A 26,433-nucleotide genomic window follows, 5' to 3' on the forward strand; every position below is an offset into this window, starting at 1 on the left:
TTCCATACAAGAAAAAGACTGATCTTGCATAATCACACGGTACCTAACGTGAACGTTTGTGCCAATCGCCAACATGCAAGGCATGCAACTTGATTAAAATCTTAGGTCAACAAATTGAGGCCCAGCTCTCCTATCTACCACTTTCCTTAAGCAGTCTTCAAAAAATGAAAATCCAAATCAATTTAGCACTTAAAGGACCATGATAATAAACAATTTATTGTATTAAACACATCCAAAATTATTGCAGTGCATTGTATTGTGAGTAAACTGCTTACTGCAACTACATCCGTAGGAGACATTTTGTGTCAGAAATTGAGTCTCACTTTTAATCTTTAAATATTTCATACTATTTGTATTTAATAACATAATAATATATAGGAAAAAAATTATGATATATTCCCTTTGTCCAAGTCCTGCATTATTAAAAAAATTGTGTGTTTATTCAACATAAATATAAATACTGTTTGTCCAACATGATAAACGACCAAGTTGTAAATTTTTTAGGTGAGCTGCTCTACAGAGGATGAAACAAGCTTCTTGACTGATATTTCTCCAGTGACAACCTTCTCTCGGATGGAATCCCTGTGTTTAAGGATGAAAACCAATGAACGCATCTTCCTTTTGTAGGTATTATTTATAAGTCTACCATAAGTATGGAACACAGTTCTCTCAATAAGTTCTGGTAAATTTTCTGATGGCTGAAATACAAGGAAAGGAGAGTCAGTGATCAAGTGAAGAATCAAATTCTCAAACAGGTTATAGAGAACTAAATTTTCTGATGGCTGAAATATAAGGAAAGGAAGTTATTAATCAAGTAAAGAATCAAATTCTCAACCAGGCTGTAAAGAACTACTGAGATTTGAAAAGGTTTTTCTGACAACTCACTAATGTCTTGACCCTTTTTACACACTAACATCAATATGCGTATTCATCATACTGTTCTCTATGCATTTCCCAAGGTGCTGACAAGGAGAATTTGTTTGACAATCAAGAGCCTCTCTTGTTTTCTTTAATTGAAGAGGTTTGTTTATATTTATTAAGTGACTCTGAAAATAGATGTCACATTACAGTAATAAACTAAATATACAAACAACTTTAATCATACTGTCATTTGCAGAGCATCAGAAATCAGTTGCCTCCCTTTTCCTCTTAATGCTTCAGTCTTCTTGTCACAGCGAACCTCTATCAAGGGTTTCTCCTTCTCCAAGTCTGTTGCAAACTGTCTCCATCTCCTGAATACAACCTTTGCTTGTTGCCTTATCTCCTCAGTACTTCCCTGCCGTCGCAGACGATTTACTGTGTGTCCAACTTTGGTGGACATTAACACTTCTTTTGACAAATTCTTTTTGCCCAAGAGTTTTAGTGCTGACAAAATTGTCTCTGGTGTGGAAACTTCATTCTCTAATTCAAGCTTGAGACGCTGAATTTCTTCCACTACAACCACACTCTTAAAGAATTAAAAGAAAGATTCAATGTTGTTGTTAGTCGGATCAGATGACCTCAAAATGTCATAAAAACAAAGCAGTGGCACATAAGGCACAGCAGGTGAATGTGTCACTTCTGTTCTTGTCACATTTTGATGTCTCCTGTGATCTATTACTGTACAAACCCATGACAACACGAAATCCATTTGTTTAATATAACAAAAAAAAGATTAACTCTTTAAACCCTAAGAGTGACCAGCATCAAATTTCTCCCTACATTATCACACCTGAATCACATGTTAAGGTCATGAGAATAAAGGAAATGATCAACAATGAAAGAAACTTTTGACTAGTAAACAAATTCTCCTTGTCAGCACCTTAGGAAATGTATAATGAACAGTATGGAGAATATGTATACTGATTTTAGGGCGTAAAGGGTTAATGATGACTTCATCTATGGGTCTGTCCTCTGATAGATCATCAGAGCCAATCAAAATATATGCGTAATTCAGCTAATAATGTACATGAAAACTTATGCACTTATGATTGGCTGGAAAATGAGTGCATTAATTCTCATGTAACACAAGTGCAAATTTTTAAAATGAGTGTAAATTACAAATAGTGTGTGAACACTAACCTAATAGCATGGTTTTTCTTCCAATTTGGTGTAATAAGCAATTGAAAGATTGTTCAAAGACTAAAAATTGCACTGGCCTTACCAGCTCGTGCAATTTCGTTGTCTTTGAAAAATTTATTCATACTTATTAACACCAAATTGCACACATAATCAAAACTACAACACAATTCTTGATCGTGATAGTTTCTCGCCGACTCGATTTGAGGACTAATAGGACAGTGTACGTATTGGACTCCGCTCGGTCCTATAACCATTATAAATCATTTTATTACCCATACATACGTGACTAGGAAATACAATAAGCAACCTTAACTTTGATATCTGAAGTAAATTTAGAGTTATGTATGAAATGGAAATTAATTGTTATTTTCTGGCTTATTTAGACTCTAATGTTAAGCAGTGCACTACCAATTTACATTCACAAACGGCATTAGAAAAATTGTTAAAGAAGCATAAGGATATCGAAGCTTAGTAACGAAGCAGATAATTCAATTGTTTACCGCTAGGCTTTCAATCGTTGATTGCTTCTTCCTGTTCGCCGTCTCGGTAATTTTCCGCTCAGGTCTAGGAGAACGTTTAGTTCGAATGACGAACTTATCCATAGCAAGTTTCTAAAGATCTTGTTACCCTTCGAATCTTTACAATTTAGGTATTATCCGGACCCGAAAGTCGGCCATGTTGAATTCGATGACTGGCCGGGTTACCAAGGTCTAAAATGAAATTTTGGCGGGCAAAATCTTTGGAATTATGAGGTGTCCGTCAACAAAGGAGGAAGTAAAGGCTTCCAACAAAAAATAAATAAATAGAATACAATAAATGATAATAATAACCTTGATAGGTGGGTTTTAACAAATTCTAGGATTTAACCTTTTCCATTTGTTGTTTTTTTCATTTTTCACTCATTTATATTTTATATTTTTTCACTCAGAAACCGCAGAGCTGCCAAGTTGGATCTAGCCGAGGTGCTATATAGCAATGCAGAGAGGGGAAAAAAGGGGGGGGGGGGGGGGGGGGAAGGGGGAAGAAGGGGGGATACAAGTGGATGCGTGCTTTGATCGAGAAGTCATTTTGGTCCCTTAGTGAAAATTCTTGGACCCAACTCCAGACACACTTTGGACGAAATCCTGATCAACAGTCTTCACCACGGAGCATATCACAGTTCACGCATTTGCTATTAGCATTGGGAACTGCCTACTAACTTTTAGATTTATAGAACAATGAGACATTTGTGGAAGATTCCGGCGGGAAAAAATCTGCAATACCTGTTATAAATTTTCCTCTCACATTGAAAATGCCTCTTCCATCGTTCTTGTCCCAACAGTCACTAGTTTTTCGTTTTTCTTACCACATGACTGACACAAGGAATCCGGGAAACATGAGTGTTTTTTTAATCGCATGTCAGATTACCACTATGATACATTTTTCACAAACTTACAAACCGACACGAGAAAGACATTCTAAAAGGTAAAAGAGGTCCAGCAAAAATACTTAACTTGCTTCGCATCATTTCAAAAAGCAATCGAATACTTCATAGATAGCTGCTGGGCCTTAACTTGAAACTGTACCTTTTTCTAAATAGCACAGCGGTCAAAGGTCGGGCATGCGCGAGGGATTCAGTTTTGGCCGACCGCGCGCCAATTTCCCGCACAAAATTTCAAAGGAAAACAACCGCAGTTTTGCAAAATAAGCAAAGGATAATTGGAAAAGTTCACAGAAATCTGTAAAAAAAAAACTAAAATAGAGCAATGGAAAAACTCGAGACTTGCAAAGCATTCTGTTTTGAGCTTTACCGAAAAAGCTATACGCTTTTAAAACACAGTGACCGAGGGCTTATGTGGCTACTTGAAACTCGCGTGAGGCCGCTTGGTTTTGACAGCCTGAAAACACGCCGCCGAATCATTCCAAAGGCCGCACATGCGCAGACGTTTGACCGCTGTGTTGTTCTAAATACACTTATATTGTCAGCCTACAGCCTTAAGTTTTCTTCGGCCAGTCCATGCAGCAGAGCCCCACTCATAACAAGAGACTCTTTGTTATTCGCATCCCCAAACAGGAACGACCGTTGCCCATAGTTACAACGGATTCGAGTGCAAGATATGTACGGAAAAAGATTTTCAATGACCATCGACGATGGTTTACTTGATGGGAAGTCGTAAAATTGTCCGGTTGCTACTCCATCTAAGGTAAACATGATCTGTCCCGTCGATAATATTACTGCACAGCCCACAACATCCGGGACCCTGAAACTTTGTTGTTCGTGCGGAGTGGGACTGGACGACTTGGGAAACTGAAGATGGCCGTCATGTACGTCACAATAAATTTTCTCCCTTGTTTCCACATTGATGAAACCCATTTGTTTGACTCGGCATGGAGCAAATTTCAGCTCTGCTTCGAAGTACAGACAAGGCACAATTGGCTCTGAGGAAGAAGAAAATCTCAGTGAAAATGTTAACAAGAAAAATCGAAGGAAAAAAGACACGACATGGTTTAAATATTCTATAGAAAAGGTCCACGATCTTCGTTTTTTTTGCGATTCAGTCAGTGATTATATATCCTAAACAGTCCAATAAAAAAATTGCGTCTCGCTACCGAGGATTAGATTTCATTACATAATCAGTCTTCTAGTGTGAGAGACAAAGAATAAGACAAATTCCATCGTGACTACGCATTTCCTTACCTATGAAAGACTCTCCTGGGGTTGCCACTTGTGGCCAGGAGCTCAGACGTGACCTTGCTTCAAAGTGCCTTCCAATAGAGTCTCTCAAAGGGCCTACGCCTAAATATGGAGTGCTGGTCACGTGTTTTTCTTCAAATGGAGGCTTTTCTTCACTCACTGTCTCGTCGCCAGTCGATACCACTTCAAACGGCGAAGGCTCAGGCTCGGATCCAGGAAAGAACACGTCATGCCCAGATACTTTGGGCGGAGAGCTTTGAGGCGTGGTGAAGACACCAGAGGGAGGTGTAACAAATGTTAAAGAGTGATTTGTGGGTTCAGGAGATAAGGCGAGAGAACATTCGCTCACAGAGGAAGTGTCTTGGTAGTCAAACAACACGTCTGAATCAGCCACGCTGTGTTCCAGAGAAAGAACGGATGGCTGTTCCTCCTTCATGGCAACACTAGAAGGCTCCTTATCACAAGGAGCTGAGAACAAAATGAAAAAATAAAATCATAAAACCTTTCACAACTGTCTATCTCAGCTTTCCTCATGTACCGGCTTTCTCCAAAATTGTCTTTCTCTTTCTTTCCGATCGATTTCCCTTTCTTCTGTCTCCCCTCCCTCCCTCCTATCAATCTCCCTTTCTCTTTCCTTCTTACCATCTCCTCCCTCCCTCTCCATTTTTTTCTTACCATAACTTCATCACTCACTTACCCCATAATAGTCTAATTATTAAAACTAGTCTTTGGTGCGCAAAAGATCTTACTTTTTAAGTATAGGTTGTCTCAAAAAAGTCTCGCACATTTGAAGATTTATGGTAGGCGTATTTATTAGTTTATCTTTATTTAAGTGCATGAAAATCTTTCAAATTATTACAAAATGACAACCTATTCAACCTTTTCTGCTCATTGTCTTCCCAAAAAATTCATTTTCTAACGCTTCTTGTGAATCAACACTTATCAACGGTTTAAAAAAGTGATCGCATTTTTCTTTGCCTTGTTATTACAACAATAACTACTTTCTTTGAATTGATCTTTTTATAACAACTGCGACAGAAAGGAAAAAAACCCTAAGTTTTGCCTACTATATTAGAAGAACACGTTTTTCAAGCGAAAGATGATATTATTTGGTGAATGACACAGCCATACTCGAAAAAAAAAAAAAAAAAAAACTCCGGGTGTACTCAATAGAAGTTGGACCCATGACCTTCCGATACAGTACTCCAGATGGTGTACAATTGAGCTATAGCAAGGAGCTAGGCCGTTAAACAAGGACCAGGGTGACAAACGTTCTGCATACTACTAGGAAAGAATACGAAATACCTCATTTATCCCTGCACAGTAAATACAATTGTTGGTGCATCACAAAGCTCATATGAGCATACCTGTATCGTCAGTCTTAGTTTCTGAAGCCTCAAGTTCTTGATCATCAATCACTTCCTCATCTTCCTCCACAATGCTTTCAAAGCTACCGCTGATTGGTGTCCAACACGACGATAGGCGCAGTGAAGCTTTCTTGACCAGGTTAGAGACCACGTGACTTACAGCTATGTACCCATCAGGCATTTCATACCTGTAATAGAACAAAAGATAGCTGTCACATCCGCTGCAAGGCAAGATGGTTAGCTATATCCAAGTAGATCCGAAGACTTTTCGTAAAACAGTCGTATCCCCTTCGTATGCCCGGCGAATCCATATGAATGCTACATGATCAGCCCTTTACGCCTTAAAATCAGTATGCATACTGTCCATATCATTCTCTATACATTTCCTAAGGATCTGACAAGGATAATTTTTTCAAAAACTTTTTGTTTTTGTTTTGTTTTGATTTGTTTTGTTTTAATTGGTGATCATTTCCTTTATTCTTGAGACCTTAATGCGTGATTCAGGGGTGTTATTGAAAAGAAAAATTAGATGCTAGTCGCCCCCTTCACAGCACCACAGTTTCTTTAGAAACTTGCCCCCTTTATTCATTTGTTTTACTGTATCAACAAATTTTTCTGTGTTGAAAGTCACACCTGAAGGGTTTGCCACCAAAGTTGAAGCAGCACTGCTGGTCCATGGCGATGGATGCTGCAGGATACCAGTTAACCCCAGGGTTTAACCCCCTAAACGCCACACCCATATCTACCCCGTTCAACCAAAAGGACACCTCTCCATTCCAAGAGAACAAACAGCTCAAGACATCCCCGTAACTCCATTCCTTTCCATAGTCATTGTTCAGTTGTTCACTAGGGGGTCCACTCCATACTTTACACCGCGCACCATCGAATGCACACGAGTTCTTGTCGTCACCAACCCCAACGCCTCGCTCGGGACCGTATCGGCATTCTTCGGTTTGCCAGCCTTAAGAGGGAGAATATTATTTTTGAAAATAAATCATCAATTAAATTAGGCAAGTAAAGATTTCTCCACTGCAAAAAACAAAACAAAAAACAAAACGAAAACAAAACAAAGGAAAACAAAAACAAAAACAAAACAAAACAAAAACCAGAACGACAATGAAGACAGAAACAAAACAAAACAAAATAAACAAAAACAAAAACAAAACAAAAACAAAAACAAAACAAAAACAAAAACAAAACAAAAACAAAACAAAAATAAAACAAAAATAAAATGTTCGAGAGGCGAGGAAGAACGATACGAAAATAGGTACCTATTTGCAGTATTCCTGTACACTTCAGGGTGACTTCATAGTACCAGCCAGCCGGATAAGGTGGCACTGTAGACATCCCACGTCCCACACACAAGGTGGCATGCACGCTTTCAAAAGTCCAGTTTGGATTTGATGCCTCCAGCCGATCCGCGCTCAGTACAAGAGCCGGAGTCTTCGTCTGCTCGTCAAGCTCTACCACAAGTTCTGCACGACAAAAAAAAACAAAGAAACAAACAAACAAAGAAACAAACAAATAAACAACAACAACAGTAGGCCCAAGGACAGGAATAATGAGAACCTGCTGGCAGACTAAGTTAATATGGGCGTTTAGGTCACGTTACGTTCAATTTTTGCCTGCCACGCGTCAATTTCCCGCGTAAAATTTCAAAAGAAGAAAAAAGAAACGACTACTGTCACGTTAAATAAGCGCAAAAAAAGTGCACAAGAGTTTTAAAGGGGGAAAAAAGAAGGGAATCGGGAAACTCGAGACTTTCCGAACACGAAGCGTATTCTATCTAGTACGGGTATCCTTTTGAATGAACATTTAGTCGTGAACTGCTTTATTTAATATAAGAGGTTGTTTGTAACTCCTGTAAGCAAAATTTGCTATGACTGCCCGAAAGCAAGTCTTATAGTTATTACGTTCTTAGAAGTTTGACCGCGGTGTAGGTCTTCCATACATTCATACCTGTGGTATACTTTCCCAACATCGTCATGCAGCAGCACGAATTCAGTAACATTTCAGTGGCGAGTTCAATCTGTTGAATGGTCGATGAACCACACGAGGCAGTCAAAAGTCGACACCATAAAATCCGCATAGTTTCAGCCTTAGAGAGGCGCCTACGAAACTCCTCCAGACTTGAAATCAAGTCGATGCAGTTGTAAAGCGTTATCACACTTAGGCCGGTAAGAGTGGAAAACGCTTCATCTAAGTCATCTTGAATTATCGCTTCTCCTGTCACGCTTTCTGTCAGGAGAGGCTTCGTGTTGGATTTTTTCTCAAACGTGCTATAAAACGGGGAACCGCTTTTTACAGAGGCTGGTTCGTCTGTAGTGGGGCCGTGAACCGGAGTTCTTAAGCCACTTGCTGTTAGTTTCACTGCAAACGAAAGGAAGCAAGTAAAGAAACCTCAATAATACCGTAAACTCCCCCTTAGGGTTTAGGATGGCTTACAAAGGGTGGGGGAAGGAGGGGGTAGGGTATACCTGAGGAAGCATATAATCGGAATAGAAAAAGCGCTTTGAAATTCTTTTTTGAAGATCACCCTTCCTCTCCTATTATTAAAATTCAAATGTTAAATTCGCAGCAGGGTAACAATCTCTCAACACAAGCGACGCTTTATTCTGGAGGGGGAGGGGGGCTGCTCATAATCGATGTGTTTTTTTTCTTTTTCCCACGGGTAGAGGGGACTTCAACAGGTGAAATGGGGGAGGGAGAATGGGGGGGGGGGGGGCAGGTGGTTTACGGCAGTAAGCATGTAAGGGAGTCAGTTTTTATAGTAAGTAATACCTTTAAACACTCCGAAAACTAACCTTCTTCTGGTACACTGGAGAAGTTTCCTCCAGGAGAATTAACCACATGACTAACTGCGTTTTCCTCGACTGGCTGCACAATCTCGTTGTCACTGAAATCTTCTGCTTCGATTACCAAAATGTCTGTTTGTCCCATTCTTCTAGTTCTTGTTTTAAGCTGCTGTTTCAGCCTTTCGAGCTGAATAGAGTTGATCAGAGATAGAAGGCTAAGAACACAATCCAAGACATTGTATTCGGTGAATTTATCCTACAAGTTTGATAAAAAAAATGCTACAAATTAGAGACCTGAACATTCGTAGACGATTACAACAACGAATGAAAGATGCTCCAGATTGAAACACAGGGCGAGAACGAACTTGCATCATTTAGGCAGAAGCCCACCGCCGGGCCCCTGTCAACACGACAACTTAGGAGGAATGAAGCGGGGAAGGGGAGGGTGGGAAACAAACGCGGGGGAGGGAAGGGTGGAACGTAAACCCAGTGGGGAAACAGCAAATGTAACAAAAGCACAAAACGATGCCATTGAAAACTCTCTTGAGGTGCCTGCATCGCATAGGTGAAACCGCTACAATAGGTTGGTTTTAACATTGCTTAAATTACAGTTTACAGTTAGCCTTAAGAAAGTCAAAGGAGCATTACATGGATCTCCTGGGAAATACTGATTGCAGTGATAATCTTCATTGCTCCAATGCAGTGGGCTATTAGCAATGGATTGGCCCTCAGATGATCAGCTGTCTTGTTTGCCATACTATAAATCAACTGCACAATGTACTCCATAAAACCCTCCGAGTTGACCATCACTGAAATAAAAGCAAAGAGTATACGCGTTAAAAAAAAAAAGAAAAAAATATATATAGTGCTCGATGCGCTCGCAGAGCGTGGTATATCTGAAAGTTGGACAAACCAATAAGACGTAACTTTTCTGTGACTCTGAGTTTCGCGTTTAGGGTCACAGAAAAGTTATGTCTTACTGATTTGTCCAACTTTCAGATATAGATATATATATATAAAACATTAAGCCTTTTTCGACTTCATTCATACCCTTGGGTAATTTCAAACGCTGTAGGCTGTAGTATTTATCTTTTACATACTTTTTAGATCGCTAAGACAAAAATTTATGATAGATGATTTCTGTCGCACGCCTTTCCCTGAGGGAAACATAGTTTTACCTTGTGGATATATCATGAAGGGAACTCCACATACCTTCTTTATGATGATCATGTCTTGCAAGAACAGTTAGCAGCTCCAGTTCTGACACTTTGCTGATGGCGAGCGAAGCAGGCGTGCTCATCAAAAGATCAATCAGTGGTAACAAAATGTAACCTTGGACCTGTTCATTTGAATAGTAACCTAGAGAAGGAAACACATGGGTAATCCATATTTTATTCAAAAGGTAGAAGGTAAAAAGTAGTAAAACTAACTGAGCCTACTGGCTTCAAATTCGGTTGTTTACTATTTTTTGGCTTACAAGAACATCTCATATACTTACTTACTTACTTACTTACATACTTATATCTTCGGAGATGCTCGGAGCTAGTATCGGAAAGCTCTCAGACTTTACGTCAATTTGTCGAAATCTTCGACAGTCCCGGAGCATCTCGCGAGAGAGAAAAATGCAGAGTAACTTTTTCGTGATTAATGGTAAATCCCACTGATCGAAATGCGAGTTTTCAGGTCGTCCGATGACTTAGGACTCTAACAGTCTGGTTTTTACATTTCACAAGTGACGAAATCACACGTGGAATTTGTCTTCTGCTTCCGATTTGGTAGGTCTAATTCCAACCAGATCGTATCGCCAACGTTTGGGAAAACTAGTCTTTGTTTGTGTTTCATCACGACGAACAACCACAACCTCTTTGAACCTTTGATTCTTGAGAGTGATTGGCGTCTAACTTCTCCCTACATATATTAAAGTTCACACGGCAACCAGGTGGACAATCAGACATAGTTTGAAGCTACACTGGTTTGCAGATTTAATGAATGTAACCGAAGAAGTTACCATTCATAGACCCAACGTTTCGAAACTCCTGTCTAGTGCCTTCATCATCACCCCTGATGAAGGCACTAGACAGGAGTGTCGAAACGTTGGGTCTATGAATGGTAACTTCTTCGGTTACATTCATTAAATCTGCAAACCAGTGTAGCTTCAAACTATGTCTGATTCTCCCTACATTATCACCCTTGAATCACGCATTGAGGTGAGGAGAATGAAGGAAATGATCACCAACTACAGAAGCTCTTGATTTTTGAACAAATTCTCCCTGTTAGCACTTAAGGAAATTAAATTATAATTTTAAATTCTTACCTAAACTTAACGTCGTGGACAGCTCAACAACATCAAAGCCTCGTTGAAGAGAAATCTGTACTGCTCCGTCTCTTCTTTTATATCCACAAAATGTCCAAAGTTCGCCAGTCTTGAAATTATAATCTTCGATACCAATGTCTTTTAGACTCAACCTTGCCTTGTCTGAAAACGAGTGTAAAAACAACAACAAAAACAACTTTGAAAAACTTAGGTAGTCTTTATAAATTCACCCCGAGCTGGCATCTCGCTATGAGAGTCCGCGACCCGAAGATACGGAAAAATGAATTTTCCTGAACTAAAGAGCAATTTTATGATAATTTAATGTGTTAATAATAAGCGTTCGCCCTTTACCAGAGCAAATTTCGCCTTTCGCTCTTACGAAGGGCTAACGCTCGAAACGTCGGCTTAGAGACTCTTTACGGTGGCCAATTTACACGATTAACTCAGTTAATAACAACAAATTATCTTGATATGATTCCCCATCAATGCAGCACCACAGTTTCTTTAGAAACATACTCTTTTTATTAAAAAGCAATTTGCTTACCAGTCATATAATAGTCTGCCTCTCCTCGCACCGCTATGAAAACCAGTGTACCTATTGGTATCATATCAACAAACTCCACAAAGTGATCGCTGGCTTCCTTGTCGTGCCCAGTATCGAATGCTGCAGCCTCGGTGACGTTGAATGTCGTGAAGTCCATCACCACAATATTGATACCAGGTTTATTAGGACAATGTTCTTTGCCGTTGATTAAAATACTAACACGGTCGCCGTTTTTGTACCCAAGCGACTTGATGCACACTGGGATTTCTGTGTCTAAGAGAAGACATAATAAAACATAATTTTTATAGTGATCCGCACAGAATGAATATCAGCAGAGCTCGCAGCGCGCGCAACGTAGCCCCAAACCAAGCCGAGAAAATTTGGCTTATCGTGACACTATTCGACTGACCGTGTCTTCAATAGGCTACTTTTACCTTTCTGCATCAAACAACAGAGCTAATTATTCACCAATCTGATTAAGTATTTTATTCTTCTATAAGACGCTGATTTTAGCAGTATTTAACCCATTAGCTCCCAAGATCTCATTCGAAATTCTCCTCACTGCCAGCCATACAGTTATTGTGATATTAGTTTTAAGAATTTGGTATTGGATCAACCTATAATCCCCTAATTGATATTTGTCTGAGTTCTCATCACTTATCTGGTCGATATTGTGTTGATATTTTAAGGAGAAATTCTGTCTTGGTCACCCATGGGAGTTAAATGGTTAAAAGATTACAAATTGGTTTCATGTTGCTGTACATCTGTTCAGTTATAGATCACATGTGGTAACAGCCAAAAAAAAAAGGTGCAGCTGGCCCAACCTCAAATCAAGACACTAGAAACCAACACCAGAAACTAGCATCCAAAATCCAACACTAGAGTCTAAAATCGGACATCCATGTCTAAAATCGAACCCTGGTGTCTATAATTGGATATTGGTGACTAAAATCGGACCCTTGTGTCTAAAATTGGATAATAAAGTCTAAAATCTGACTCTAGTGTCTAAAATCACACAGTTGCTTCTAAAATTAGACACCGATGTCCAGTATGAGTCACTAAAGTCGAAAACCAGACTTAAGGGTCAAAACTTGGACACTGGTTTCTTAACTTGGATAGTAGCTTCTAAAATTGAACACTAGTATTTGAAATCTTACTCTACTGTCCAAAATTGGACACCAGTGTCAAAAACCAGACACCAGTGTCTAAAGTCAAACAGGTCTGAATACAGACAATGGTGACCTAAATCGGACACAAGTATCCAAAATCGGACACTGTTGCCTAAAATCAGCCACTATGGTCTAAAATCAGACACCATTAGACAGTAGTCTCTATTTAGACAGTAGTGTTAATTCATTTGCATTTATCGTTCACACTAGAATGCATGAAAACACTGATGAAAAGACAGTGAGTGAAGAACTTTTTCCATCAACATTTTCAAAAACCTGTTTTATTTTCCACAAAAAGAAAAGGAGCATTTTGAAAACCCTGTTATTTCAATATAAGCATTTTTTGAAGCTGTTTTGCAAAGTCTTCATTTCCCACAGCATTTTCTGTCATTTTAGTATAAATGATGGAGAAAAACACCTGAAGAATTTTGTATTTAAAAATCATATGTGCAGTCAGGCTTTAGTCCTGGATATTGCTTGGACCACAAACATTGAAAGTGTAATGTGGGTAGATAAATTTAAAAAAATTATTTCTGTTGCAAATTTATGCCTCAAGATTTTTTCTACTTTCAAGTGTGACCAAAATGATCACAGTATGGAGTACTATTCATGTAATTAGTCATTTATAATCCAATCCATTCCACTCACCAAGAAATCCCAACATGACAAGAGTCTTGGCTGCATGAGCAGAACACTGCGGGTGATCACTGTCTCCAATGGCTAACTCCATTAGAGACTTTAATCCTCCCAGCATAATGATTTCCTTCTTGACGCCGTCAGATGTCATGGCCATGTTCAACAGTAGAGCTGATGCCCAGAATTGCAGTTCAGTATCTGCTGACTCTGAGTAAGCCAGCACAGCTTTTAGGCAGCCATCCTCAAGAACTCTGCTTTGTAAATTTTCTGGATAGTAATGATATGATGGATGATAAATGAGTATTTAACATTTTAAAACCTAAAAACTAATCATGTGAGACTTGACAAGCACAACTTACCAATAGTGCAAAAGAGACCAAGGAGTTCTGCTACCATACGAATCAAGATGTTATCTTGCCTGCAGGCCAGCGGGACCAGAGCCTTGATCACATCAGTAGCCATGGACAGCACTCTCAGAGCTGCAGCACGATTTGCAGCTGGATTCCCTACAGACAAAAGACAATCGTTGTGTCAAAAGATTGATCTTTGTAAATAGAATAAGGGAGATGGTACATTTATGTTTTTGAGCTGGGTAAAGATATAGAGAAAGATATTCTTCATCTTGTCACAAGCATGAAACAAAGCAAAAATTGTGAGTCCTCATGAGGAATTGAACCTCAGACCTTCAGATTCGGCACTCTGATGCTCTGACACTGAGCCATAGAGACTCTACAGTGTGCCAGAAGGTTATATATGGCACGTGTCCTGCATACTGCTAGGATCAGTGATGTTGATAGCATCATGTTTGTAAATAGAATAAGGAAGATGGTAAGTTTTTGAGCTCAGTAAAGAAATAGAGAAAGATGTTTTTCGTGTGACAAAGAAAAAGTCTAAGTTTCCTTAAAGAATCCAACCTCAGCACAACCCCTGAAACTCCCTTCCAGGGAGGGGAGTAGTGACTCTGATTCAAGTGGAAAATATTTCCCAAAACAGAATTCAAAACAATTTCTTTATGAAAACAAGGAAGTGGCAAAGATTCATGAAAATACTGGTAAAAATAGGCTTGGGGGTGAATTATTTTTAAGTGGGTGACATACAGTAATTATACACAAAAGCAATCCAAAGTCTCCTAATGCTGTAAATAAATAGCAGGTAATAGGACTGAGTGGAATCAAATTCAGTCCATAATCATAAAAGGGATGTCTGATTTGTCAATTACGAGTAAAATTACATACTGAAAAAACTGGATGACATGAAGTCCTCTTACAAAGTAATCATAACTGTCACAATTTCCAAAAGATAAAAAAATAATTATCCTGTAGAGACAATGCCTAAAGTAAAAAAACTCCTCAATTCTGGAAATTTCTTAGAACAAGTGGTCATTGCAATGGTTCTTGTGGTCAATTCTGTGATTGGTGGATTTAGCTGAGTGGACTTAGTATGATTGGCTGTTTTAACTGTCCGAATACAGGTGTTTGATTACAACAACTGACTGATTACACTTTCTGATTACGCTTTCTGATTACAACTGTACAGAATGATAAGTAAAAAATAAAGCACTAATGCATCAATCACATTTTAGGAAATTGTAATTGACTCATTATTAATAAAGAATGTAACAAGGCCACATATCACCAGAAAAAAAAATTTTAAAAAAACTAAAAAATTAAAAAATTATATTAAGAAAGAGTTCCTATATAGCACTGACCTTCAGACAGAACCAAGTCATGAAGCAGAACCACTGACCAGTGGACAATGTCTGTGTCACCTGATGCAAGACAAACTGGTAGCCGTGCCACAAGTGAGGAGCAGTGAAGCACACTGTTCCTGAAGGATTTGCTTCCAACGCACAAGAAACTGAGAAGACGCAGAATTAGTCTTTGTAAAGTTGCTTCACTTGAGCATAACACATTCTGCAAAGATTTGACAATGTTTGGAGTGGCACAGATTTCTGCTTTGTAAAGGTCTTGAATAGCAAACTGATGCAAAAGTCCAGCTGCCCAGTAAACAAGGTCACCATCATCTATGCAAAAATTTAAATTGATTCAAGAGAAATAAGGCCACTAATGGTCAACCTTTTGATTGCCAAACTATTAATGTCACCTGTCCCTGCTGTATACATTATAATTCCTATAGTTTTAGCTTTAGAATTTTTTTTTTTTCAAACAATATCCCCTAGTTCAGATTTCTATCACTTCATATAAGGGCTTTTCATTAACCAATGTACTAGCTGGAGAAAAGTGAAATGAAAAAGGATAGAAATTCCTGGGGAGGAAATAGCTCACCCCATCAAAATTTAGCAAGAGAATTACAAGTAATTGGCCAGAAAAATGTATGATTTCTGATACCTGACAAACAACTGGCATCAACTTATAAATGCATCAGTATCACTGAGGATAATTTTTCCAACAGTCAACAGCTTGACTTTTTGATCATTTCTTTTATTCTCATTACCTTAATGTTTCAATCGAGAGTAAAACTGTAAGGAGAAATTAGGTATGATTTTCTTTTAATGTATTTTTGATATAGATTCTTATATCTCAGTGATCTGGAAGAAAAGTTTAATTCCCAATCCAGCCCAACTCATGTGTAGTTTTCCCTGTATTTAAATATTGCCTAATACTTGTAAGTACAGGTCTTAAGTGCAATTTCATCTGTCTGCATATAGAGAAATCGTAGTTTACGTGTACCTGCTCTGAGGGACACTACCGCCGTCCTAAAGACATCATATTTAGCCATCTCCTTGAGATGTGCAATCTCACTTTCCGTAGTATTGTTCACAAACATCACCATGGTGTGCAGACATGTTTTCATGAGTATAAAGTCTCCTTGGTTTCTCACAAGCATCGCCGAGACAGCTGGTATAACACCGTTGGCTAACAGTTCAGGTCGCAACGAGTCACAGGACGCCAGCTGATGAACAATGAACAAGCTCCATCGCATAACCTCTTTGCTTCTCCCCTCCGAAATCAGCTGTAAAACAACAGCGAAAATGGACGAATTTGACTGAGCCAGACGAAGTTTAGTCGCCTCTTCATCGTAAATTAAATGAAATAACGATTCCGACGCACATCTTTGCAAACGCAAGTCATAGCCTCCCATCTCGACTAGCCTTCTATAGCCAACTTGCACCGACTGAACGAGGGAGTGAGAGAGCGATTCAAGTACTTTGTGCTCAATCAATTTTTCTCTTTCGTTGCGTTCCGAGTTCTTTACCAGCATAGCCAGAGCAACAACTGCCTTCAAAACTTGAAATTCGTCATCACTGAAGCAGGCATTCACGATAAAATCTAAATTTTTGTTCTTCATTGCTTTATCCAGCACAACTTGTTCGGCGCTCTTCCTCAGTGAGTAATTGGAAGAGCGTACGAGAATTTCCAGATCCTCTAATTTAATATTATCTTCCAGATGGGACAGTGGTTTACGCGTACATTTTTCCCTGATAAATTTTCGTAATTCAGCGATACAGAAAGCCGTCCCTAAGCCTGAAAGTAGGCCAGCTGCCAGCCAAAGAGCTCTCCTGTTGTCAAAGGCCATTGCCAAAAGTACTAAAGCGAGATCAAAGCTCCTAATAATTTAATTGTCGGCAAAGTTGAAAAAGCTTTGACAGTTGCCGCCATATTTCGAAAACAGTACCTCATTAACCTCCGTTCCGTCTTTGGCTAAGGAGCTTTTAAAAGTGCTTCATGTATACGTCAAGATTGAAATAAGTCAAGCCAACTGTATCTATGATTAGACATAAATTGGAAAATTTACATCTGAAATACTAAAATTATAGAGTTATGCGTTTAGTTATGAAATACTATAGGTTTTGGTCAAAAGAAAAGGTAACATGTTATTTTAGAGACAGATTATGCCGCGTATCTCAACAGTCGCTTCGGCATAAGGATCCGCTGACCTTAAATCGACTTGTCAACGTTTCGTTGTCGATTTCGTTACCATAATTTGGTACTCAAGTCCAGCACCGTTCGAAAATGGTAAATATTCATTTACAAATCCTTAATCTAACTTAACAGTTATTTTCATATGGTTCTACTTTACATCTATAGGGAGAAAGAAAAGCTGTTAATAAATATTACCCTCCAGATTGGACTCCACAACAGGTAAATACTAAACTTTCCTCTTCTACATTACATTATGACTATATCCAACAAAATTGTATGTACAGTGTATCTTAAACTGTTCGATCTCCGTCTCTTTATCAGGGCTCGCTTGACAGATACCATGGACAACACCCGTTACGTGAACGAGCTCGAAAGCTTGGCCAAGGAATTCTCATTATTAGGTAAATACTAACCAGAAAATTAACAATTTTTTTTTTTTTTTTTAATGCAAATCGCAAAATACTTCCCTTTTTACGATGGATCCTGTTAGCACTGTCTCTTCCATAAATTTTCAATGTATTATGATTGTATAGTGGTATGGCCAAAGTATAGCTGCCTTAGTTTAACAATACCGTGTTCTAAGCTATCTTCAATTTAGCAAAACCTTTATCTGATCATTTATGTTTCTGATCGGTGTCAATAGTGGCAAAGGCTAACAGTGGAAGGAGATTTTTTTTAATTAGCTCAACCCTCTTACAAAGAATCACTGAGACCTACTGCTTGCGTAAAACCATGGTTTGGTTTAGACCTGGTGTAAATATTTCTCCTTACAATATCACCCCTGAATCACACATTAATGTCATGAGAATAAAGGAAATGATCACCAACTAAAGAAACTCTTGATTGTTCGACAAATTCTCCTAGTTAGCACCTTAGTAAATGTACAAAGAACAGTATGGAGAAAATGAATACTGATGTTAAGGTGTAAAGGTTTCATACAGCATCTACTTCTCCCTTTGTCTCACAAGGAAAACAGAGGCAATTAGAAAGGAGAATCTGGCAGTGTGTCACAAATGCAACAAGACCTTTTTTTTTTTTTAAATTTAAAGTACCCCTTAAATTTAAAGCATCACATGGTGACATTTCTATCCTCGCAGTATACTGAAAGGGTGTTATCATGGACCTAATAAAACTAGCAGCCTAGCCTGCTGTTAGTCTCCTACAGCTCTATGGTAAAAAATTGTGAGTCCTCATGAGGAATTGAACCTCAGACCTTCAGATTCTGCACTCTGATGCTCTGACACTGAGCCATAGAGACTCTACAGTGTGCGAAGCCCATTCTGAAGGTTATATATGGCATATGTCCTGCATACTGCTAGGATCAGTGATGTTGATAGCATCATGTTTGTAAATAGAATAAGGAAGATGGTAAGTTTTTGAGCTCAGTAAAGAAATAGAGAAAGATGTTTTTCCTGTGACAAAGAAAAAGTCTGAGTTTCCTTAAAGAATCCAACCTCAGCACAACCCCTGAAACTCCCTTCCAGGGAGGGGAGTAGTAACTCTGATTCAAGAGGATGTTAGGTGATGAAGCCTAGCCTGCTGTTAGTCTCCTACAGCTCTATGGTAAAGCATCTGAAGTATTAACCCTTTACGCCTTAACATCAGAATGCATATTCTCAATATTGTTCTCTATACATTTCCAAAGAGGCTGACAAGGAGAATTTGTGTAACAATCAAGAGCTGCTGTAGCTGGTGATCACCTCTTCTATTCTCATGACTTTCCTGTTTGTTTTAGGGATGATACTGTAAGGAGAAATTAGATGCTAGTCACTCTTAGGGGCTAAAGGGTTAATGGAAAGATCATGTAGGTTCTACTCCCATTGGGAGAACTCAGAGTTTTATTTATTTATTTATTTATTTATTTTTTCAGAGTATACCTGTGTCACTCACTGCTCTTAAATTCTCAAATTTGTTAAAAATCTGTTCCTTGCTCTCCTAGATTTGAGATGCCCTACAATATATGGTGTGGAGGATGTGGAAATCATATTGGAATGGGTACAGTATGCATAAATTATAATAGTTATTAGAAAACATTTTCAAAATTAGTATTACACACACACAGTTTTCAAGAACTATACTTAAACTTAAGCACACAGCATCAAGCCTGAGAACCATCAACTAATTGTTGTTGTTACAGTACAATTTTCTCACACCTGATTGAACTTTTTCGGTGTAACACAACATACCGGTAACAATTATTCATGAAAGTGGAGGTGAATAATTGTTCTTGTATATACCTCACAGATACCAAAAATATAGCATACTGGTATATTTTCAATAGACTGAAAAATGGTCAGAAATTAAACTCTTGATACATGGTTTTGTCTCAGTGGCTACTCAGAATTGAATGGTTTGTGCTGTTCACTTCTGAACCAGCCAATTAGTGCAGGTGAAAAGCACTCTCCACTTTTGTGGTACAATGATGCTACCCAGATTATGCAGCTTCGAAGAATGATGGAACTCTCATTGTACATGCCATGTTCTTCTTTAAGACAAACTGACTTACTTCAACACTTAAGGCCAATGTAAAAACATTTTTTTTCATTAATTTTAATTGTTAATCCACATGTGTAGAGGTATTCACGACAGACAGTGAAGATGTAGACCTTTTTTTTTTCAAAATGATTTGTAAATGTTTTGTTTTGCAATTAAATGTGGCTTTCTTAATCCAATCAGTTTTTGTTCCCTATTGACATTCATATTCTTAGTTATCTATACCCTCAATAATTGAGGTTCGACTGTATGTATACTAGCGTTTGATAAATATTTCTTGTGTTCAGAGTTTTTTGAGGTCCAAATATTAATTTTATTTTCGACAAGCTTGAAAAGGGTAGTAAAGAGTAATCAAAATTTCTTTTGACAGTTATCTATTTCAGTGTGGCTTAGCCTTTTAATTGGCTCTCCTGTAGGTGTGAGGTACAATGCAGAAAAGAAAAAAGTTGGTAACTACTACACAACACCCATCTACAGATTTCGCATGAAATGTCACCTTTGTGATAATCACTTTGAAATAGAAACTGATCCAAAGGTAAGAAAAAAAAAATGATAGTCCCTGTTTACCTTTAACCCTTTAACTCCCAAGATCTGATTGTTAATTCTCCCCTCTAGCTGCTACACATTTCCTTGTTAAGTTGATTACAAGAATTTGGTGTTCAATCAAGGCAATAAATTGTACCTGATGAGTTTGAGTCTTCTCGTTACCTGTTTTCTGTGTAATGTATCCCATGGGTACTATAGGGAGAAGATACATAGTAATTACTTCTGGGAGTTAAAGAGTTAAGGTGGTAGAAACCACAAACTGTTTGGACTTCCAGGGGCTGGTTATTTTAACAAAGTATAGCTGCATTAGTTTAACAGTAGCATGTTCTAAGCTTTTAATCTTCAATTTAGCAAAAGCTTTATCTGAACATTTGCATTTGATCACAGTGTCAAGAGAGGCAACAGCTTACAGTGGAAGAAAATTTATTTTATTAAATCAACCCTTTTATTAAGAATCACTGTGGCCTGCTGCTTGCATAAAACCATGGTTTGGTTTAAACCTAATGTTCTGGAATATCAGGCCCTATGTCTGTATAGTGTATTTATTTTATGCAATGGGAAAACTTTAAATATGTGAAAAGATTTTGCAAAGTAATTACAATCCTCCTCAATTAATTAACTCCGTTCTTGATCTTGATCTGCTCTTGGTACAACTTACAATGTAGTTAAGTTTTGAAAAATTTGTTATATGTTTCATCAATTTGATTATTTTTGTCTCAATAAGAACTGTGATTATGTTATTGTGAGTGGAGCCAGAAGGAAAGAAGAAAGATGGGAACCATCAGCTACAGAAACTGTTGAACTAACAGGTAATCAAGACTAGAAATAACAAATTTAAACCCTTTTACTCACTAGATCACATTGTTAATTCTCTCCTTTAGCTGTTACATATTTCCTTGTAAATAACTTACAAGAATTTGGTGGTAGATCAAGGTAAAAACTTAAACCTGATAAGTTTGAATATTCTCACTACCTGTTTCCTGGATTCTGTATGGATATTATGGGGAGAAGTTACATGTAAATTTGATATTTCAAGGGGGGGTGAGGGTTACATACATGTGATGGTATAATTAATCTGAACTTCTTCATGCTTGGCTAATCTTTTCAAAACATTATTCTTCACACGCACTTGTGTAAGTTGTTAGACTTTGTGTAGTGAAAGCAGGCTGTTTTTAAGGAGCAATACAGCAACAGTCAATTTGGTTTGCCTACCAAAAGTGAGAGTTCTTTTAGCATTATTCCCCACACACCCATGTACAGGTTGATGGACTTTGCATAGTGAAAGCTGGCTGTTGTTAAGGTGCAGTACAGCAACAACCAATTTTAAGTGGCTTGTTTCTTACCAGTAAGGGTTTTAAAAAAACACATTGATCTATTTTCTGTCATTGTTTATCTCATCATTCATTCATTTCATTTCGTTTTACAGCTATTTTCATTGCATCTTGTCAAATTTTTACATCATTTTATGTCATTTTATTTCATTTAATTCCTTTATTTTATTATCTTAGACAAGGAGGATGTCAAGAAAATGGCCATTGATGCAATGTTTAAATTGGAACATGGTGTTCAAGATCAACAAAAGTCTAAGAAAGCTTTGCCCACATTAGCACAGCTTAAGGTAAAATGGCCTGACAGCTCAGAGCAGAGAAAAGTGGAACTTATAATTATGCTTCAATTTAATAAGCTTGAGTGTGAAAAGGAATGTAATAAGTCCCACTCTGCAGATGGCTTCTTAACCCCTTAACACCCTGGCATCAATATGTATATTCTCCCATCTGTTCTCCGTAAATTTTCTAAGATGCTGTCAAGGGCTTCTTTAGCTGGTGATTTTTTCCATTATTCTCATGACCTTGATGTGGGATTTAGGGGTGATATGGTTAGGAGAAATTAGATGCTAGTCACTCTTAGTTGTCAAAAGGTAAAAGGGGGGGGGGGTGGGTGGTGGGGGCATTGGCAGGTAAGGCAGAAACAGAAATCTACCCCTATCCCTTCTTCAATTTAGGAAATAACTATTGAAGACGTTTTGGAAACATTTTTAACCTCTTCCAGGAAGTTCAGTCTGTATGGGATGATGACTACGCTGCTAATCAACTTCTCAGAAAGAAATTTCGTGAGCAGAAACAGGATTTGATTGCTGTAGCTATGAAAGACAAAGAGTTGCAAAAGAGAGGAGCGCTGGATGTGAATCTTTTGCCAGAAAGAGAAGAAGACATCGAACTTGCGCATAAAATAAGATATCATGGAAAAGGTGTGAAATGACGGAGATTTTGACTTTTTGAGTTTGAGTTTGAAAGGTCATGTTTCTGAGTATATTGAAGGTCGAATCAGGCTCGAAACCTCTGTTTTAAAAAGGAAGTCGTGTGTTTATTTTTTCCAAGGTATCTTTTAAAAGTATTTTGAAGACTCTTTGGAACTTCAATATTCCATTTGTGTTGCCACTGAAGGACAAAAAGCGCAGATATTATATTGGTGATTAAAGGAATTTGATATAGTTTGTTAGTTTCTGCGTCTAGTTTTTTCTTGCAATCATAATGATTTTCAACTGCGTAAAACGAACTTGCAAGTCGGGCTCTTATTGTTTGATTATTAAAGGAGTTGTAACAGTAGATTCATTTCATTTTTCAGAATCAATGTAATTTTGTCTTCTTCCAGGTTTTGATGGCCATCGCCGTAAGCGTCGTTCCGAAATCAACGACAGGCCGTTATTTGATACACAGGGAAAATTAGAGGAAAAAAGACAAAAAATTACGCAACTCCTCGGAAAACGGAGACAACTCAAGGTTAATTCTTTTTCAACACCTCCCAAGTCGAAGAATGAACTTACCATCCAAGGGACATTGGGTATTAAAGTTCGACGGACCAGGCTCAGTAATAACGAGAGCTCAGACAATAGTACTAATAAGGACCCTTCGATTGATGACCTCTCGAATAGTCCCACTGTGAATCAAACAGTGGTTTCTTCTGAGCTAGGATCACAGAGAGACCCTGAGTTAGCTGTAAATGTATCAACTGAGACAGAACTTCCCGTAACAAGTCTCCCGGATGTGACGTCACAAAGTGTCTCTTTAAAACAAACACAGAATTGCCTCGCAAATCAACCAAAACAAGAGGAAACTCACGGCACACCTGATGGAAGAACTGAAGATTCAGCGCTAATTAGTAGTTCTTCCATTAGTTCCTTAGTTTGCTGTGATTACGCCGACTCTAGTGACGCTTCGGATGATCATACATGACAAGATACCGAAATAGTGGAATCAGTTGGATATCGGTTGAGTAATGCATCCATGGTGTCTGGCTTTAATGATGCAATTAAACAACAACTGTCCCAGAGAATGAAAGTGCACCGGGCTAATCAAGACTTTTTCGCATTAAATAAAGAAATTTGTTTTCTCCTCCAATTTTCTCCTTTTCTGAAAACAAAACAAAGCAAAATCAAAGCTGAGAAGTATTTGAGCGTTAGCGACCCATTTACTTCTGCTAGCAATCTTTACTACGACTCCACAACTCATGATGCAAAGAGCGTAGGATATTTTTGCAAATCGAGTAACCTATAACTCGTTTTCTGTACTAGACTTATCTACGAGTTAAAAATGGTGCGCGAGGAGCAAAGGCGTCTTAATGTATACGTTACTTCTGGACAAATAATAAACCAATCAGAGTAGAAAGTAACACATGTGGCTACTATTGGCGTTGGATTTGCATTTTTATCGCGTTCGTTAATTATTTTGTTTTGTCTCAATAGGGTTTTGTTTTAATCGGTTTGCTTTAAATGAGTTTGTCTATGTTTGCTATGTGGGTTTCTAGCGATATGTAAAGATTATTTGTGGAAGAAGGCTGGTTTCGTATCGCGAGACTTTATTTACAGTTGATGCCGTATACAAATGTTCTATACTTTACTGACGTGGAATCAGCTAATTTTGAATGCGGTCAGTTCTGAAAACTTGATATTTTTCATCTATTTGTGAGACGATAATTGCATGTGGAATTTTTTATTACAAATGTTTCATACAGTACAGACGTTGAATTAGCTAATTGTAAATCCGGTCAGCGCTGACAACTTTATATTTTTTATCTATTTACGAGACAACTATAGCAAGTGAAATTTTTAATTGAAATGCTTTTATTATTACTGGTCAAAGAGCTGCAATTTTGAATATTCGTTGAGGGTTTCGAGACTTATTTCATACCCACAATTTTTTAATTTCTGGAACAATTGTACCAAGAGAATAATTCGCTTCATTCAACTTAATCCTTACTAGTAATTATGACCTCTCACTCGAGTCTAAATCTGAAATTTAATATTTGTATATGTTGAAGATTAAATTTATAACACAGTAAAAAGTAATAACGAGAAATATCCTGTACCTTTAATGTTCATTTTAAGATTTACACCGAACATTCAAACTGATTTACAGCGGATCATTTTTCCGACCCCTTTTCGAAACAATCGACTCTGAATTGAATATAGAATAGGATTAACACTAGCGCTGATTAATACCAAACTAAACATGATAAGAAACATCCTGTCGTTAATTTCGTGAACGGCACCGATTAAAAGAGAACCTTGGAGAACCGCCCATGGTAACCAAAATATGTTAAAAGCAACGATAACACTGAAGACGACTTTTGTAATACGTTTCCGCGATTTAGTCAATATTTGTCCTTCTTCGCGATGCACCGGGCGCCAGCAACGGCACCACAGATGTTTGATGACTTCCAGTGAAGTTCGCAGAATAATCGCCATTGGTATAACGTAAGAAGCTATGAGATCAATAAAAGCAATAACTTTAAAACTGTCTGTATCCACAAGAAACTTAAAGCAAAGCGGCGCAATCGATTTTCCTTCAAATCTGTTCGGAATTTTTGCCATAATAAACACCATTGGAAGACAACATACCACAGCTACCAACCAAATAAGTAGAAGGAGAATTCGTATTTTCGTCTTTATTGAAGCTCCTCTGTGCTTCCAAGGATGAACTATTGCATAAAATCTGTCCGTTGAGATAGCAGCTAGAGTAAGAACAGAAATTTTGGTGGTTAAATCAATGCTTACAACAGTTACCTTGCAAGCAATGCCCTCGAAGTCAGATTGTGTACGATCTCCGTCACTGAAATAAAGATTTCGAATTTTCCCCGCGTAGAAGAGAGCAACAAACAGTAAGCATGATAAGTCAGATATGGCTAAATTGAGGAGAAGATAGTTGAATGAGGTCCTCAGTTTTTTGTTTGTGATAATCAGGCAGCAGACGATGAGATTTCCAGTCGATCCTGCCAATATTATAACTGGTGTAACAAAATCAAAAGCTTTTAAATCGGCGTTCATCGACATTCCCACCGCGCCGTATGGATCCACCGGGAATAGTATTCGTAAGGCGAAAACAGAGTGTTGAATATAAATATGATAAACTGAAGTTTTTACACAGAGCTCATCTGGGTTTTACGAAGAAAAACCACATAAGAAAATCTTTGGTAAACACCGATTGTGCAGTGCTACACAAGTTTACAAATTATATTCAGAGGTTTTCATTTAATTAACATGTGGACGAGAACTTTATTTTTAAATTCCATTAAAAAAGCCTCCAATTAAAAGGGAAATTGAAGAATGTTGGTTTAGACTTCTATCAGATAATCTCATTTTAGGCGCAGATGTTACTATTTCGATATGATTTTTTAGGAGTCTCCAATAAAAACAGTTGCGTTTCCAGTCGAAGTAATAACATGATTCTACTTTGTTCTTTCTTTGTGCTTTTGCGTTTTTTTTTTTCTTGCTATGACGAAAAAATAATCGTTCCGTCCATTTTAACCTTTTTTTGAAGTAAATCAATCTTGATGCTCAATCCACGAGACAACGAGCTAATAATAGTGTGCATTAAGACTCTGGAAGCTTAATCTTAATAACCTAAGGCGCCTCAATTTCCTCCCTTACTAAGATGTGAATCTTATTTTCATA

At 37.9% G+C, this 26,433-nt stretch overlaps 4 protein-coding genes across 4 annotated transcripts; 1 reads left to right on the forward strand and 3 right to left on the reverse strand.

The window, feature by feature from the left end:
- Window positions 1-247: 247 nt before the first annotated feature.
- LOC131793498 (transcription elongation factor A N-terminal and central domain-containing protein 2) lies at window positions 248-2,753 on the reverse strand. The gene is made up of 3 exons (XM_059110913.2): window positions 2,562-2,753; window positions 1,106-1,447; window positions 248-698 (listed from the first exon to the last, which is right to left on the reverse strand). The coding sequence occupies exons 1-3, from the start codon at window positions 2,661-2,663 to the stop codon at window positions 501-503; spliced, it is 642 nt and encodes a 213-aa protein (XP_058966896.2). The 5' UTR covers window positions 2,664-2,753; the 3' UTR covers window positions 248-500.
- Window positions 2,754-3,426: 673 nt separating this feature from the next.
- Window positions 3,427-17,369, reverse strand: LOC131793499 (uncharacterized). Its single transcript, XM_059110914.2, has 15 exons — window positions 16,251-17,369; window positions 15,269-15,583; window positions 13,920-14,066; window positions 13,573-13,827; window positions 11,756-12,028; window positions 11,212-11,373; window positions 10,110-10,256; window positions 9,546-9,706; window positions 8,907-9,153; window positions 8,062-8,472; window positions 7,374-7,577; window positions 6,736-7,063; window positions 6,103-6,290; window positions 4,739-5,203; window positions 3,427-4,479 (listed from the first exon to the last, which is right to left on the reverse strand). Exons 1-15 carry the CDS (start codon window positions 17,095-17,097, stop codon window positions 4,028-4,030), a joined length of 4,602 nt encoding a protein of 1,533 aa, XP_058966897.1. The 5' UTR covers window positions 17,098-17,369; the 3' UTR covers window positions 3,427-4,027.
- A 110-nt stretch (window positions 17,370-17,479) lies between these two features.
- On the forward strand, window positions 17,480-24,580 carry LOC131793488 (coiled-coil domain-containing protein 130 homolog). Its single transcript, XM_059110900.2, has 9 exons — window positions 17,480-17,537; window positions 17,610-17,663; window positions 17,766-17,845; window positions 19,384-19,439; window positions 20,354-20,472; window positions 21,208-21,292; window positions 21,992-22,101; window positions 22,533-22,731; window positions 23,136-24,580. Exons 1-9 carry the CDS (start codon window positions 17,535-17,537, stop codon window positions 23,714-23,716), a joined length of 1,287 nt encoding a protein of 428 aa, XP_058966883.2. The 5' UTR covers window positions 17,480-17,534; the 3' UTR covers window positions 23,717-24,580.
- Window positions 24,581-24,857: 277 nt separating this feature from the next.
- LOC131793505 (RYamide receptor-like) lies at window positions 24,858-25,812 on the reverse strand. The gene has a single exon (XM_059110921.2). The coding sequence runs from the start codon at window positions 25,810-25,812 to the stop codon at window positions 24,883-24,885; it is 930 nt and encodes a 309-aa protein (XP_058966904.1). The 3' UTR covers window positions 24,858-24,882.
- Between the last annotated feature and the right edge of the window lie 621 nt (window positions 25,813-26,433).

Source organism: Pocillopora verrucosa, chromosome 12 (assembly GCF_036669915.1).
Source record: "Pocillopora verrucosa isolate sample1 chromosome 12, ASM3666991v2, whole genome shotgun sequence".
In the NCBI taxonomy this organism is placed as follows: domain Eukaryota; kingdom Metazoa; phylum Cnidaria; class Anthozoa; order Scleractinia; family Pocilloporidae; genus Pocillopora; species Pocillopora verrucosa.

Coding starts and splice junctions, on each gene's coding strand:
- LOC131793498 (XM_059110913.2), bottom strand. CDS start 2,663: ATGGATAAGTTCGTCATTCGAACTAAACGTTCTCCTAGACCTGAGCGG. Junction 1,448..2,561: donor CAACGATTGAAAGCCTAGCG/GTAAACAATTGA, acceptor TAATTCTTTAAG/AGTGTGGTTGTAGTGGAAGA. Junction 699..1,105: donor CTGATGCTCTGCAAATGACA/GTATGATTAAAG, acceptor CTTGTATTTCAG/CCATCAGAAAATTTACCAGA.
- LOC131793499 (XM_059110914.2), bottom strand. CDS start 17,097: ATGGCCTTTGACAACAGGAGAGCTCTTTGGCTGGCAGCTGGCCTACTT. Junction 11,374..11,755: donor GGCAGACTATTATATGACTG/GTAAGCAAATTG, acceptor ACTCGTTTTCAG/ACAAGGCAAGGTTGAGTCTA. Junction 7,578..8,061: donor GTTGGGAAAGTATACCACAG/GTATGAATGTAT, acceptor TTTGTCGTGCAG/AACTTGTGGTAGAGCTTGAC.
- LOC131793488 (XM_059110900.2), top strand. Junction 19,440..20,353: donor TGGAAATCATATTGGAATGG/GTACAGTATGCA, acceptor GCTCTCCTGTAG/GTGTGAGGTACAATGCAGAA. Junction 22,732..23,135: donor AATAAGATATCATGGAAAAG/GTGTGAAATGAC, acceptor GTCTTCTTCCAG/GTTTTGATGGCCATCGCCGT.
- LOC131793505 (XM_059110921.2), bottom strand. CDS start 25,812: ATGTCGATGAACGCCGATTTAAAAGCTTTTGATTTTGTTACACCAGTT.